We start from the raw sequence: 15,976 nt of genomic DNA, 5'->3' as shown, positions 1-15,976 counted from the left end.
GGCTACAGGTGAGTGTTGGCGAGAAGGGGATTGTGACAGGGGTTGTGGGGGAGGAGGCTTGGCAGCAAGGTAGGGAGTGGCTGTTAGTGGGGTCCCCCCTTCCTGATGCCGGGTCACTGGAGTGCCTTTGAGTGAGGGACCTTCTCCAGGAACCTGCAAGCAACCCCTACAGGTTAATACCAGCGGCAGGATGAGGCCTTTAATAAAGAATTAATTGCTCATTGAAGGGCCTCAGTTGATGGCAGGATAGGAAGGCCATCCATGTTCTTCCTGCCACATACTTAATTGGGGCGGAAGAAGGAAGGGAGAAGGGGCCAGGGTCCCCACCTGTCATCCTACCACCTGAATAAATGCCCCTTCACCATCCTGACCTTTGTCTCCTTTTACCTCATTACATCTTTTCCTGATTTTCTGATGGGTACTGTGAGTTTACTTAACACAGACTAATGCCCAACCATCCTACTTTTCTTCCTCGCTTATTTAAACTCCAGAACAAATAGGATGTTCTAGCTGATGATCCCAATGCTTCCTTCAAGTTCCCTCCCATTCAAAACACTTCCTCAAAAAACCCATCCTTGACCCATCTGTCCTTGTAAACTACAGCCATCTCTAAGCTCTCCTTGCTTTCCAAAGTTTTCAAATGTGCTGTAGCTTTACAATTCTGTGTCTATCTTTCCCATAACTCCATGCTCAAAACCCTCCAATCAGGTTTTAAATCTGTGTCACAGCAACAAATGGGCTACATTAAATTGCTCAAGTGTCAGCGACTATGGCACACCATCTCTCCTGATCTTCTTGACTTTTTTGAATCCTTTGACATAGCCAATAACACTATTCTCCTTCAAAGCCACTCCTCCAGCTATGTGGGACAACTGCTTGCTCATGCATCTAGTCATAACCATAGCCTTCTATTCCCACTATTACGTGGTTTTCTCTGGTGTCTCCAAAAATCTATTCTTGACACCATCTTCTTCTTCAGCAACATGGTGTCTTTGTTGACATCATTCAAAAACATGTGATCAGGTTCCAAACATAGATTGACAGCCAGCTGTATTTTTCCGCCACCTTCAACCTCGCAGTGTTGTCAATCTGCTTGTCAGATAGCCAGTTGTATAAGTTCGTAAGAAATAGGAGCAGGAGTAGACCATTTGGCCCATTGACCCTTTCCCACCATTTAATAAGATCATAGCTCATCTCACGATGGCCTTAACTCCACTTTCCTGTCTCCCATAACCCTTAACTCCCTTATCGATCAAAAATCTGTCTAACTCGGCTTTGAATACATTCAATGGTCCAGCCTCCACTGCTCACCGGGGAAGATAATTCCAAAGATTAACTATTCTCTGAGAAAAGAAATTCCACTTCACTTCCATCTTAAATGGAAGGCCCCTTATTTTGAAACTGTGGCCCCTGGTTCTAGATTCTCCCACAAGAGGAAACACCCTCTCAGGATCTACCACATCAAGCCCCCTCAAAATCTTCTTTATTTCAATAAAATCACCACTTATTCTTCTAAGCTCCAATGGGTATAGGCCCAACCTGCTCAACCTTTCCTCATAAAATAACCTTTTCATCCTAGGAATCAGCCCAGTGAACCTTCTCTGAACTGTTTCCAATGCAAGTATATCCTTCCTTAAGTAAGGAGATCAAAACTGTACACAGTACTCCTGGTGCAGTCTCATCAATGCCCTGCACAGTTGTAGCAAGACTTCTTTACTTTTATATTCCAGGCCCCTGCAAAAAAGGCCAACATTCCATTTGCCTTCCTAATTACTTGCTGTATGAGCATGCTAACTTTTCGTGATTCCTGTTCTAAGCACATCCAGATCCCTCTGTACTGCAGCATTCTGCAGTCTCTCTCTATTTAAGTAATCTGCTTTTCTATTCTTCCTGCCAAAGTGAACAACCCCAAATTTTCCCACATCATACACCATCTGCCAAATTTTTGCCCACCCACTTAACCATTCTATATCCCTTTTCAGACTCCTTAGGGCTGAAATTTTCCCTGCCCATTGGTGGCGGGCATATTAAGCGTGAACGGACAATAGGGTGAGAATGCCAATATTGGTTTCACCAGTTTGCAATGGTCCGCTCTGCCCATCAATGGCAGGCCGTGTTTCCTGCCATCGGATGTCTGGACTTTCATTGTAATACATATCATTCTAAGGCCAGCTTGCAGGAATCATCCCGCCACCCTGGGTCATCTGGGCACATTGGCATCATCACACGTCGTGTTTGACAACCATACATAAGTGACATGCACCTGACGAGCTGCACTTCGCTCGGGACTTCGAGGTTTTTTTGTCTACCTTGCTTCGGGCAGCACTCACGGTCATCAGCGCCAGGCTTCGCAGGCAACACCACATCACTTTTAGGGGGGCTCACGGGCAGGTCTCTACCTACCAGATCAGCCATAAGGCAGGGTTACTTTTCAATGGCTGCAGGACTAGGGCTTGCTTGGGGAAGGGGGAGATGTGGCCTCAAGCAAGGGAAGGGACTGCAGGGCAAAGGCTGTATTGGGGAAGGGGTGTATCCCAGGGTGTATGTGGGGGCAAAATTCCAGTGGTCTCAAGATGGTGAAGACTGAACAGGCAGTCTCCAGAGGAGATGAGGCCAGATGCAGATGTGAGGGCGTGTGTGTGAGAATGGGTGGGGATGTTCCTTGAGCTGGCAGTGAGTGAGATGCCATTGAATGGGTGATGGATTTGTGTGTGTGAGTTTAGAGTGATGAGATGGCTGCCTTACCCTGGCAGCACAGATGAGATCATTCATCCTCTTTCTGCATTGGATGGCCAATCTCCTCTGTGCAGCATTGGCACTGATCACCATTGCCATTGCATACCGAGCCAGAGTGATGAGATTGCTGGACCTCCTGTGCCCAGAGTGGGGGTAGAGGGCATCCCAAAGCATTCCGGGGCTGCGTCACTGAATCGGGGGGGCTGCAGTCTTGTTGCCTTTCAGGGCCATGTCTTCTGTGTAGCAGTCCTGGAGTGCACACAGCTGAACTTTAAATATGGCACTCGGCATGAGGAAGCAGCGAGGTGACAGCGTGGTGGGCAAATGAGAGCCTGCTGCCATCGAAACAATGTGTTTCCCAGGAATGCATGATTGATGAAGTGGGACTGGGATGATAGGACATGAAAAGCCACAATTGTGGCCGAGCAGAATGTTCTTTTTTCCACCTGCCAACTCATTTAGTGCAAATCTGGGATAACTCTGCCCTTTGCATATTCCTCGCAACTTGCTTTCCTGCTATCTTGGTATCGTCAGCAAATTTGGCTACAATATAATCGGTCCCTCCGTCCAATTATTAATATAGCTCGTAAATCCCTGTGGAACTCAGCGGGTTACAATTTGTCAACTTGAAAATGGCCTTCTTATCCCGACACTCTGTCTTGATAAACTGCAACTTCCTGCAATTAAACATTGAGAACAATAATTTCCTAATTTACCTTGAACTGGACTTACATCCCCAAATCCTCTCCATTACAAACCACCTTCCACCTCCATAATATTTGCCCCTCTCTCAATCAACTTGATGCTGATCTCATCCGTGATTTTGTTGCCTCGGATTCATGTATGCCAATGGTCTCCCAGCCTCCACAAACTGCAGCTCATTCCCAAACTCTGCTGCCTAAATCCTAATTCTCACTAAATCACACCCACTTACTGCCATCAGTGCTCACTGAGCCACATTGGCTGCTGGTCTACCAACAGCTTGAAATTCAAAATTCCTATCCTGAAGAAATTTTGCAAGCTGTGACGTTTTGATGCTGAGAATAACCAACTTCATCTCATCTAGGGCTCTTGCAGCCTGAGAGAGTAAATTCTTGTCCACCTGTCTAACTGGGTTCAAATAAATGCCTATAAAACTGTCCCAGTCAGTCTCTGAAGAATGGCTGTTGTTGAAGTAAAGAAAAGGTATATAAAAAAAGTTACAATGTGTTTGATAGTTAAAGAACTCCTACATTTTGTGCATAATATTGAATTGTTTTGGGTAAAGTAGAAACTTAAGATGATGCGCAATTCTTCAGCACGTTGTATTGTGGGTTCTATTCAGGATGTCGACAAAGGAAGAATCAGAATAAGACTTCAGGGATTAAAAAACAATAGAATGACTTTATTGTTTGACTGTCAGTTCAAATCCATAGTGAATTTGTTCTTCTAGTAATCAGCAAATCTCTCTATTAGTCTGCCTACACACTATAGACATTTTTGTGCTGCATTATATGTCATAGCATACCAAAATCACAATCAAACACTCTCAGTGAAGCCCTGCAATGGTCTTCTGTTTAAGTATACAGCAATTCTATTGCTGAAGCACTGGCAAGTCAGAGGGATAGTGATGGAATCCAATGTTAATTGAAGAAAGATAGGATAAATTCAGCAATCGCATATTCCCACTGGGGAGCTGTAGTTAAAGGAGTGTTGGTTCTCTGATAGGTACTGCAGCACTGCTTCCCATTAAGAATGTAAGATTATTGAATTTACCCATATATTTCACCACTTAACTTTGTTAACTCTGAAGCTTAAGCTTATCCAAACCTTTGATGTCCATAACAAAAACAAAAAAATGCTGGAAAAGCTCAGCAGGTCCAACAGCATCCATGGAGAGGAAGACAGAATTAACGTTTTGAGTCCGTATGACTCTTCTGCAACACTAAAGAGAAGTAAAAATGTTTAAGGGGGGTTGGAGCAGGTGACGCTGGATAGAAGGCCAGCGATAGGTTAAGGCAAAGGAGAGATTGACAAAGCTATCATGAACAAAAGGACAAAGGGGGTGTTAATGGCAGTAGTACTGGCTAAAGGAGGTGCTGACGGTGGCATTGTCAGAAAGCAGAATGTGGTAATAGCAGGACAAAGGTAAGCACTCTGAAAGAACAACATGAACGAGTGACAGATGGCCCTAGTGGGGGGTTGGTGGGTGGGGGGAGGGGATGGTAGTGGGAAAAAAGATCGAAAATAGGATAAAAGGTGGGGATAAAACAATGAATAAAAATGAAAATAAATAAAAATAAAAATAAGTGGATAAAAAATAAAAATGAAAAAATAAAAATGCATATGGTAAAAAGGGAAAAGGGGTGAGGATGGAAGAGAGAGCTCATGGTCTGAAGTTGTTGTACTCTTGATGTCCGTATCCTAACTGCCATTTCCTCATCGCCCCTGTGTTTGTCGACCTATACGGGTTTCTTAGGTCAAGATAGTTTGGATGGCGGGGTGCTCCACAGCCATTTCATCCTCGAATGTGCATCAATTGGTTGCAGGCAGCTCTTCCACCTATTATGATGTGGCAGGTGATATGCACCGGGTGGACCAAATCCACAAGGGAAACCTGGCCATGCTATCACAATGGTTTTGCAATTTGTATTTATTATGAGAAGATTTGTATACTGAATTCAGAAGTAATGAGTCCACTAACATCTTTAGCAATTAAAAAAATTAAATTAAAACATATATTAAGAAAACAAAACAATTTAAACACATACATAAGATTAATCCCAAAATTCCTAATTAACCTGACTCCCAAATACACACCCCCTTTAAGGCAACAATCCAAAATAAATTTTTAATTTAAATAAGCAATCCAGCAAGGTTACCACAGCACCTACTTGACAGTGGAATTCTAAAGGCTTTTAACACAACTTTAGTTACTAGAGCAGCACTTCTTCAGAGTGGCTAGGGCTTCTCCCAAGTCTGTGTCATATGGCGTATCTTTCAAGATTTTATAGGGCCACCCCCACATAGCATTGAATCCTTCTCTTTATATGTTTCTCTCCCTTTAATGTGTAAAATCCTATTGTCCTACACGTCTTTGGAAATATACTTTTCCCATAATACAAATCTTTCATGGTATCTCTATGGTCAGCACTTCAGGAAAAAATAAATGTATTGCTTTGCAACTCTTACCTTATTAGTTGTAAACATTACAATATCCCTTTGAAAATCAAACAACCCCTTCACTTATCTGAACATGCAAACCTCATTCATACCCAATCTGTGGAACGCTCATCCTAGCTTATCCATCTCCATTTCAAAAGCCTGTTTTACACCTACCCTTTTGATAATTTCAATCCTGTAGTCTAAGCGCCTCTAGTCTAATTAAATCAGTTACACATATAGAATCATCCACACTCACACTCATAAGTCTACAATAATATTATGAAAAATATGCTTTCATGACACGCCCTTCACACAGGAGGATGTCCCTCCTTAGAGAGCTGCCGGCCAATCTGATTGGTCAGCTTCTCTCTAGTCCTTGCAGCAACAGAAGCTGCAGTGGACTGAAGAGGAACTTCATGAAAACAACGGAACCTAAGTCCTGGGAGTGGATGGAAAGGTTTTTGGGGTCTCAGGCGGGAGGGTAGGGAAGGCCTGGGGGATTGGATAGTGAGGGATGGGGATGTCGGTGGAGAGGAAAGTCCAATGGCCACTAGACCTTAAGAATGGCGGCTACCTGAAACTTGAAGGGAACTTTTGATGGAGGTGATTCCAGCTTCCTGGCCTCAGGCGTAAACCCAATCATTGTTGGGCTTCCCCCACATCTGATAAATCATCCTGTCAACCCAAAAATTGAGGCAGGGTGGAAATGGCTCTTAAGTGATCAATAATCGGCCACTTAAGGGCCTCAACTGGGACAAGGTCGGGAGCCTCACCCGCCCCAGTGTAAAATTGCAGAGAGGTCAGGGCAGGTGGGAACCCAGCTGGAAGCCCATTCATCCTTCTTCACACTACCCCCCTCACCTCCACCCACCTAAAAACCTGCTGGCAAGGGAGTGCGGAATTCAGGGCTTGGTCTGGCAACAGCTTGCTTTTTTTTCAAATTTTCATTCTTGTTTTTGAATCCCTATTAAGTCCAGCCTCTGTAACCTCATCCAGCCCTACAACTCTCCAAGATCTCTATCGCTGCACTCCTCCAATTCTGGCCTCATGCACATCCTCAAACCCTCCACCATTGGTCTTCATGCCTTCCATTGCCTGGGCTCTAAGCTCTGGAATCACCTCCTTAAACCTCTCTGCCTCTCCACCTCTCTCTTTCCTCCTTTAGGATGCGCCTTAAAGGTTATCTCTTTGACAAAACTTTTGATCCGTTGTCCTAATTTCTCCTTATTTCTTTAATTTCTTTCATAATTTTAATTTTGTTAATTGGATCCAAGCATATTTTTAAGAAGAGCACTTAAAGATAAGGTAATTGTAAATTTTTGTACTGAGGTATTTGCTTGGACCATTTGGACTGAAGTGGATCTCGAAAACTGACATTGTAAGGAATGCAGAGCAAATTGATCAGAATGATACTGGGGATTTAAAGGGTTAAATCACAAGGCCAGGTTGCACAAAATTCCCTTGAGCATAAAAGTAGTTGAGATGTTTTAAGTTGAAAGGGTGGTTAGGAACTATTTCATCTGGTGGAGAATCCAGGACCGGGGGCATAGCCTTAAAATTAGAGTGAGGCTATTCAGGAATGACATCAGGAAACGTCTCTTCACACAAAAGAGGAAATCTAGAACTCTCTCCCTCAAAAAGCTGTTGAGGCCAGGAGTCACTTAAAAAATTCAAAGCTGAGATGGATTGATTTTTTTTAGGCAAAAATATTAAGGATTATGGAATCAAGCTGGATAGATGGAGCCAAGATACAAATCAGCCATGATCTAATTGAAAAGGATAGTTCTGAGGAGCTTGTGGCCTTACGCCTGCTCGTTTATTCCATGAAGGAAATTAATTATCAATTAAGACCTGAACAGTTGTTTCCCTGCCTCCCAGAGTAAACAGTGATCTATAATTGATCAAAATAATATATTTCCTTAGCGGATTCCAGAGTATACACATTATTCAGTAAGACATATGTAGAACTGGAGTTTTCAAATTCACAATGCTTGACATTATAAAGTACAATTAAGAGTTTGAAATTTGGAAACAGCAGGATGTTTTACTCCTAAATTAGAATTGACAAGATGTTCCAAGCTGAACTCAACTACGTGAGTTGCCGAGTTCATAAGCTCAATGAATGCTGATTGTTGCAAAGGTGGCGGGTCTAGATCGACAGGATACACTGTTGCAGCACAAATATCTATTGCTTCCATAAGTGGAACATAGTGAATAGGCTAGCAGTGTCAAATGAGCACGAGGACACAGCATTGCTATCGATGTGCAAGCCCTGTATGGTCTTGAAGGAATCCTCCTTTCACCGTATATCTGGAAAACATGCTCAAAACTGGTTGTCACAATTCGTCCAACCATTTGGCCAATTCATGCTGTGCAGAATCAGTCGGTAAGATAGGGCGTAAAGGGACATAATTTTTGTATGTCTTGGCAGCCCATACATATGCGGGTGCACCGAGCCATGAGAATGAGCCTCTTACACAAGTCCAGCAAGCATTTTTTAGCTTACTTGCGATCAAAGCTATCCGGTCATGTTGAGCGGCAGGTCCAATGGATACGAATTTGGACCCATCATTAAGAATGGTGTGCGTTTTGTTGATATCGTCATGCTTGTTAAGGATGACTATCCCCGTCCCTTTATCAAGTTTACTGATGTGTACGTCCGGGTTGGTCTTAAGGCCTCGCAATGCTGTAAGACATTCGCGTTGCATGTGAAAATCAGACAAGTCATTCGGAATCCCACAATATGTGTGTGCTAGATCAGCTAGGTGGGCTTTCAAGAATTCAGTGTCTTCAGTGGACACTGATTTGTGGCAGGATAATTGTGAGTAGAGAAGTTCAAACTCAGCAAACACCTCTTCCCGTTTGACCTGGGATGAAGGCATACCAAAATTGAAACCATGCTCAAGAACAGGTTCCTCGCTTTGAGAGTACATGGTCAGAGAGAATTGTTATGTGTTTAGTGGCGTCGTTAATTTTGTTGCCAAACCACTTCCACTTTTGTGAGTTTATGGTGTGGATGTGTTTCAAACAGGTTCTGTTTATGGTGCGGTCATCTACTGAACCAATATAGTGGCATAAACAGGTCAGATCAAAAATTGAAAAAAAATTGCACACTCCAGACCAAGAGCAGTGTAAGGCATGGCATAAATTAGTAACCCTATTACCAACCTGTTCAATCTCATCTGGCATAAATGCTTACTCAATCATGGGACTGTGTCTCACTTTAGCATTATTGATATATTTTGAAATGAGAACGGGCACAATCTTGGGTTTAATACACTCTTGGAGAAATTCAATTGATAGCTTACCTGTTCCTAACTTACCTGTTACTGATATCCCATATTTGGTCTTTATTGTACCTCTGTCACAGGTATACAAATAGTCGTTTGGTAGTACAAAACTTGAGTATTGCTGAAGAAAGAGACACTTTTTGTCAAAGATTTTCATCTTGAACTCATCAGGACAATTCTCAAGAAAATGCCAATGTCATGGGAAACAACAAAATTTATACTGTCTGGGAATAGAGTGCTGATTGGTTGGCAGGTGGACTCTGATTGGTAAAGGCATTGTCATGGAGAATGCACCAATTTATGGTGACTGACAGTTAACGCCAAGCATTACATTCCATTCGCTATAAGATTGACCTTATCGGCAACTAGTAAATAGGGCCCAAGTCATTTGCTCACGTTGCAAGCTTGATGCTGAAATAGGGCGCATCAAAGACATCCTGTGGGATAATGGCTACCCTGGTCAGATCATTTCATGCTGTATATCAAACTCATGAAATGGGTCTAAGGCCATCAATTTCAGCCCTGAGGTGTGCCCAGTCTCTTAAGATTACCCTGGAAGGTCAAGGTATCTCAAAAATTTGTGCAGTGTGAGTTTCACACTGCTACTATGCAGCAGCAATATGAGTGGTATTCGTCATTAACAGGATGTTGCCGTCAAACCCAAAATTCTGCCTATTAAACAAATGAGTAATGTGGTATATGAATTTCAGTGCCATTGTGATGCTAGGTATGTAGTCTGTACATCCCAAAGACTGGTGGATCATATCAAACAGCATGTCCCTTCTACTGTTTGCAATGGGCCAAGTACAGACCATACGCAACCAGACTGTTCTTGCAAAGCTCGAAACAGTGTCCAACATTAGATGTGATTCTGTGATTGGACGATTATTTGCTAAATAATCCTCGGTGCACTAAGAATTATGCTGACAACCAATTTAAGATTGTCAGTTGGGCCTGCAGTGTGGCGCATTTGCATGTACCGCAGGCTACGTATATTAATACACAAGGCCCTGTTCTTTGCAAACAGAAAGAACATGTACAGACATTGTGCCTGTTTCAGCTGAATAAAATAAGCGATGGTCATTCACTGGTTCATTCCCCAGGGCAGTGTTGTGACCAATTAGAGTCAAGCTGCCTGCTTTAAATTTCAAACAATGCTTGGCAGTTAACTGTAAGTCATCATGAATTGGTGCATTCTCCATGGTAATGCCTCTACCAATCAGAGTCCAGCTGCCAACCAACCAGCAATCTCTTCTCATACAGTTTAAATATGTTGTTTCCCCTGGCTGCCATTTTCTTGAGAATTGTCCTGATGAGTACAAGATGAAAAACTTCCACAAAAAATGTATCATTTTTCAGCAATACTCAGTCAGAACTGTCAATATTGGTTCTGTCTTATATGTTATGTATCTCTTCTGTACACAGTTGCTGATTCACTTCCCAGCTACAACACGTTACTTTTATTTTAATCTTCTCCTTGCACACAGATCTGTTATTATGATGGAATGGAAGCTTTGGTTCCCAGGGAAGATATGTATTTACTCTGCCCTCAAAAATACAAACAGGATGTGGCATACATCATAGAATGTGAAGAACATTGGCTTGGACAACCAGTAGTTGCAAGAGATGATGAAACTGGAACCTACCAGCTTGGTAAAACCAAAATTACATTGTCAGTAATCAAACCAATCCAGATTAATACAGCAAATTCTCCAATTTACAAATTAGACTATACAGTCTTTAAAAAAAAATCAACTACAGTTACAAACCTAAAAAGTAGGAGAAACGGTAGGACATAGAGCGCCTTAAGCCTGCTCCACCATTCAATAAGATCATAGCTGATCTTTTACTTCCATCCATTTACTGTCCTATCCTCATATCCATTGATTCACAAAAGAAAACATTTTCCCTAACAGAGATGTGATCTTGTTGGAATTAAATCATTCAGAGATCAAAGGCTGTCTTCTAATCTCATGATTTATAGAATTAGATAGAAGTTTACATCTTGAAATAGGCCATTTGGCCCAATAAATGTTTTATGTCACCCTGCTTTTTTTCTTTCAAGGGATGTGGGTGTCACTGGCAAGGCTAGCATTTGTTGCCCATTGAACTAAGTGGCTTTCTAGACCATTTCAGAGTCAACCACATTGCTGTAAGTCACATGTAGGACAGACCAGGTAAGAATGGCAGATTTCCTTCCTTTAAGGACATTAGTGAACCAGATGGGTTTTGTCAACAATCAATGATAGTTTCACAGCTACCATTACTGAGGGTAGCTTTATATTGCAAATTTATTATATTGGACTTAAATTCACCAGATGTCATGGTGGGATTTGAACCCATGTCCCCAGAGCATTAGCTTGGTCCTCTGGATCACTAGTCCAGTGATATTACCACTGTATCACTGTCACCCACTGAATTAGTTGCTTGGAGCTGATGCATAAAACTCCTTCTGAGTTTCCCTCCCCTCGCATGGGGAAGAAGTTGAGCTATGTTTGCTCCTCGCTGTTTAGCTGCTGAAATGGAGGAGGCACTATCTGCGGTGGTAGCCAGGAGGATTCTGCTTTGTGCAACTCCACAACACCGTTCCCCATAGCTCAACACTATAGTACATGTACCAAGAGGTGGAACCAAGTATTAGACTACATTGATGGTTACAGTTGGAGGATGCTTCAGCACAGTAACTGCAGATGTCAGTGAAGTAAACTGAAGATTTAGCATTTGGCTGTCTGGTGACCCTAAGACTGTGAAAACAGTGCCCCCCTCAGTAGTTGTCAGGTAGGTGTGCCAGGCCTGCAAATACAGATGTAACATGTTGGCATATGCGGCCAAAATGTGCTGGCCATTGATCATCCTGTTTTGCCTTTCTTTCATGACGTGACACGGAAAGTGTTGCATACTGTGTTAGAATACCTCCAAGAAGGCATTCAACATGTGACCATAAGGCATTTATATACCTTATCAAGCCGGCATTTCTTTTGCAAATAGGGACCTCTGTTTGTACTCATTATCTGCCAAAACAAGGCATGTTTACCTCAGTTTGCTGGGATTAGTATGCATGCTGTGGTAGCTGGACACAGGATACCTCTGACCCACCTTACTTTGGGTAGTTACTGCACCCAAGTTACACTGCATCACTCCATATACAAGATCCTTCAGAGTCTCTTTGGGAAGATAAATGTTCTTCTGTATTCTCTTGTGTACTACACAATATTGTACATTTTTGGTACATTTCTCAATACCATGCTATTTGTGCTGCATCATTGGCTTGCTCCATACTTACCAAGAGTCTCAACAGACAATTTGTGGAATTATTTTGTGGGGGACAATATTCTCATTATGAAAAGTTTGGCTTTAACACATTCCCCAAAAAGTGAATCAGGGAAGTTATGCCAGCCAAACCACTTTGATTGATGGCCACAATAATACACAAGAAAATAAGATTATGAAACTTTTTTCTTGAAAGGGAAATATAACCAAAACAGCTGAAATAAAAAATGCTGGAAACCTGAAATGAAAACAGAAAACGTTGGCTGTGTGCAACAGCTCGACCAGCAATGTCAAAGAGAATGTTTAATATCTTGTGAGCAAATAAGATTCTGCATACTGGACTGTTCTCGCAGAGTAGTACATTACTAAGAGCAAAAAAAGTTGCTGCTTCAACAGATGCTGCATAAACAAAGAAGAATTTCAGCTCCTTAATGTTTATATGAACTACATGTTCTTAGGGTGATGAAGTGGGCTATAGACAGCATAATTCATTCTCTGCAACACAATGCTCATTGATGCCACTTTAACGATTATTGTTTATTTCTCCTGTAGCAGGACAGCATTAATCAGCATCACTGATTTTCTGCATTTTTATGCAAAAATAAACCATCAGTGGCTCAATATCCATTCTGAAATAAGTAGATGCACAGAAACAGTCCCATGTGTGCTGCAGGCGTACATTTGTCTTCTGAATTGAATTATAAGCTTGATAACTGAGTCAATTCTACCTTCCTAGGTTAAGCCATGCATTTTCAAATATTGAGTATATTAAAAAATATATTACATTTATGGAATTCTGTCATTGGAATGAAAAAGCATAGCACGTGATATTTCTAGCTAGTAGAATTTGCATCACAAAGCAATCTATTGACAGATCATGCAACATGGGATCCTTTAGATCCTTGTGTCATCAAGGATCCCTAGCAAAACCGGAGTCAATGGGAATCAGGGGCAAAACTCTCCACTGGTTGGAGCCATACTTAGCACAAAGGAAGATGGTTGTGGTTGTTGGAGGTCAATCATCTCAGTTCCAGGACATCACTGAAAGAGTTCCTCAGGGTAGTGTCCTAGCCCCAACCATCTTCAGCTGCTTCATCAATGACCTCCCTTCATTATAATTTCAGAAATGGGGATGTTCATTTGGCACAATGGCACAATGTTCAGCGACATTCACGATTCCTCAGGTACTGAAGCTGTCCAGGTCCAAATGCAGCAAGTCCTGAACAATATCCCGGCTTAGGCTGACAAGTGGCGAATAACATTTGTGCCACACAAGTGCCAGGCAATGACCATCTCCAACAAGAGAGAGTCTAACCATCGCCCCTTGACATTCAATGGCATTACCATCGCTGAATTCCCCACTATCAACATCCTGTTGACCATCAATATCATTGACCAGGAACTGAACTGGTCTAACCATATAAATACTGTGGCTACAAGAGTAGGTCAGAGGCTACAAATCCTGTGGCGAGTAACTCACCTCCTGACTCTCCAAAGCCTGTCCTCCATCTACAAGGCACAGGTCAGGAGTGTGATGGAATATGCTTTACTTACGTGGATGAGTGCAGCTCCAACAACACTCACCAAGCTTGACACCATTGAGGACAAAACAGCCCGCTTGATTAGCATCCTATCCACAGACATTCACTCCCTCCGATTCAACACAGTGGCAGCAGTGTGTACCATCTACAAAATGCAGTGCAGCAACTCACCAGGCCTCCTTGGACCACACTGTCCGCTACCATCTAGAAGGACAAGGGCAGCAGGCACTTGGGAACACCACACCTGGAAGCTCCCCTCTAAGCCACTCACCATCCTGACGTGGAAATATATCGCCGTTCTTTCACTGTCACTGGGTCAAAATCCTGGAACTCCCTCCCTAACAGCACTGTGTGTGTACCTACATCATATGGACTGCAGCAGTTCAAGAAGGCAGCTCACCACCACCTTCTCAAGAGCAAGTGGGATGGGCAATAAATGCTGGCCTAGCTGGCAACACCCACATCCCATGTATGAATAAAAAGAGATAGGTTTTCATTTTATACTCTTTACAACCCAAAATAACCCTTATTTTAGTCTGTGCCAGGAAAGATATGCAATTTAATAGGAAAACCTTGAGCAAGATGCATCTTTAAGGTATTTAGTTATCTTCCAAGAGACACAGTTAAATCAATGTTTTGGGTGTGAGTCTTGATCAGACCTCCCACCAGGGAAATCCATGATAGAGACCGGATGAGGAGAGAGAGAACAGAACCAGGAAGAATTCTGTAGAATAGGATTAAGATAAAATAATGGGCTAGATTTGCTGCCTGTGCACTCCCAGCATGGCACTCTCTCTGATAGAATTACGTATTCTGCAATCGCACATTCCCAACGCATGATTTTCTGTACCATCACACTCTGTCTGCAAATTTCCCCAATGGGTCAACGAGAACAGTCCGGTGTGCAGAGTCTTATATACCGCAGAATATTCATCATTCTCTTATAAATTGCTAATCGCGCTGTTGTTTTCTGTTTTTATTTCCGATTTCCAGGATATTTTTATTTGAATTATTTTGGTTATATTTCCCTTCTTTCAAGAAAAAAGGTTGATTATCTTATTTTCTTGTACGTTCTGAAGCAGGCATGATTTCCCTCATTCACTTTGAATCCACTTTCTGGTGACTTGGTGGTGAATGTTTTAAAACCAAACTTTTCAGAATGTAAAAAAAAACAAATTCCACAAATTGATATTCATAAAAATGGCATGAATATCGAAAAGGAATCTGATAATACCCAAAAAGATGTTGTAAACTTTGCGTAAACAAATCCAGAGTTGGATTATTCATGGATCTTTGCTTGTATTCATTCAAAATGAGTTTTGTAAAACTCAAAGTAAAATCCCAATGCAAAAGCTGGAATATCATTGGCAGGTTCATTTAAATACTTCTGCATGCAGTCTTGGAATCTTAATGAGACTATGACACAAAAAGATACATATCGGTAATATTCAGGGAAATTATAAGTACTGTAAGTACTGATGTGCTTTGCACACCAGAGGCTGAAGTCTACGGGACACTGGGCAGGACCTTCCAATCATTGAGCAGGGGTGGGGTGGGGCCCACTTGCCGACACGTAAAATGTTGCGGGATGACGTCGGGTGGAACTTCCGACCTCACCCCACATCATTTCCATTTTCAGGTTGGCCGGGGCTCAGCCCAGTCAGCTGCGCACCCACTGACCTGTCAACGGCTTATTGAGGCCATTGTGAAACTAATTAAAATCATTAATGGACCTGCCTGTCCAACCTTAAGGTTGGCGGGCAGGCCGGGAGCCCTGGCGGGAAGTAGAAAAAGCATGAAACCTCATCCACCAGCGGGATAAGGTTTCATGCGGGTGTTTAAATTTTTAATAAGGGTTTCAATAAAAGTTACGGACATGTCCCAACTCAATTGACAGAGTCACATGAGGGTACATGTCAGGGAAATTTTTCTATCATTGGTACTGCAAATTTTAATTTGGAGCCAATCTCCCTGAGGCAGCACTTAGCCTTGGGG

General features: G+C 42.4%; 1 protein-coding gene across 1 annotated transcript in view; it reads left to right on the top strand.

Moving 5' to 3' along the window:
* Positions 1-15,976, top strand: part of LOC121283860 (von Willebrand factor A domain-containing protein 3B-like) — a 330,503-nt gene that overhangs the window by 283,255 nt on the left and 31,272 nt on the right. The window contains 1 exon segment of the mRNA XM_041198660.1: positions 10,658-10,823. Within this exon segment, the coding sequence (XP_041054594.1) occupies positions 10,658-10,823 (166 nt within the window).

Source organism: Carcharodon carcharias, chromosome 11 (genome assembly GCF_017639515.1).
Source record: "Carcharodon carcharias isolate sCarCar2 chromosome 11, sCarCar2.pri, whole genome shotgun sequence".
In the NCBI taxonomy this organism is placed as follows: Eukaryota; Metazoa; Chordata; class Chondrichthyes; order Lamniformes; family Lamnidae; genus Carcharodon; species Carcharodon carcharias.
This window is presented reverse-complemented; position numbering and strand designations above follow the sequence as displayed.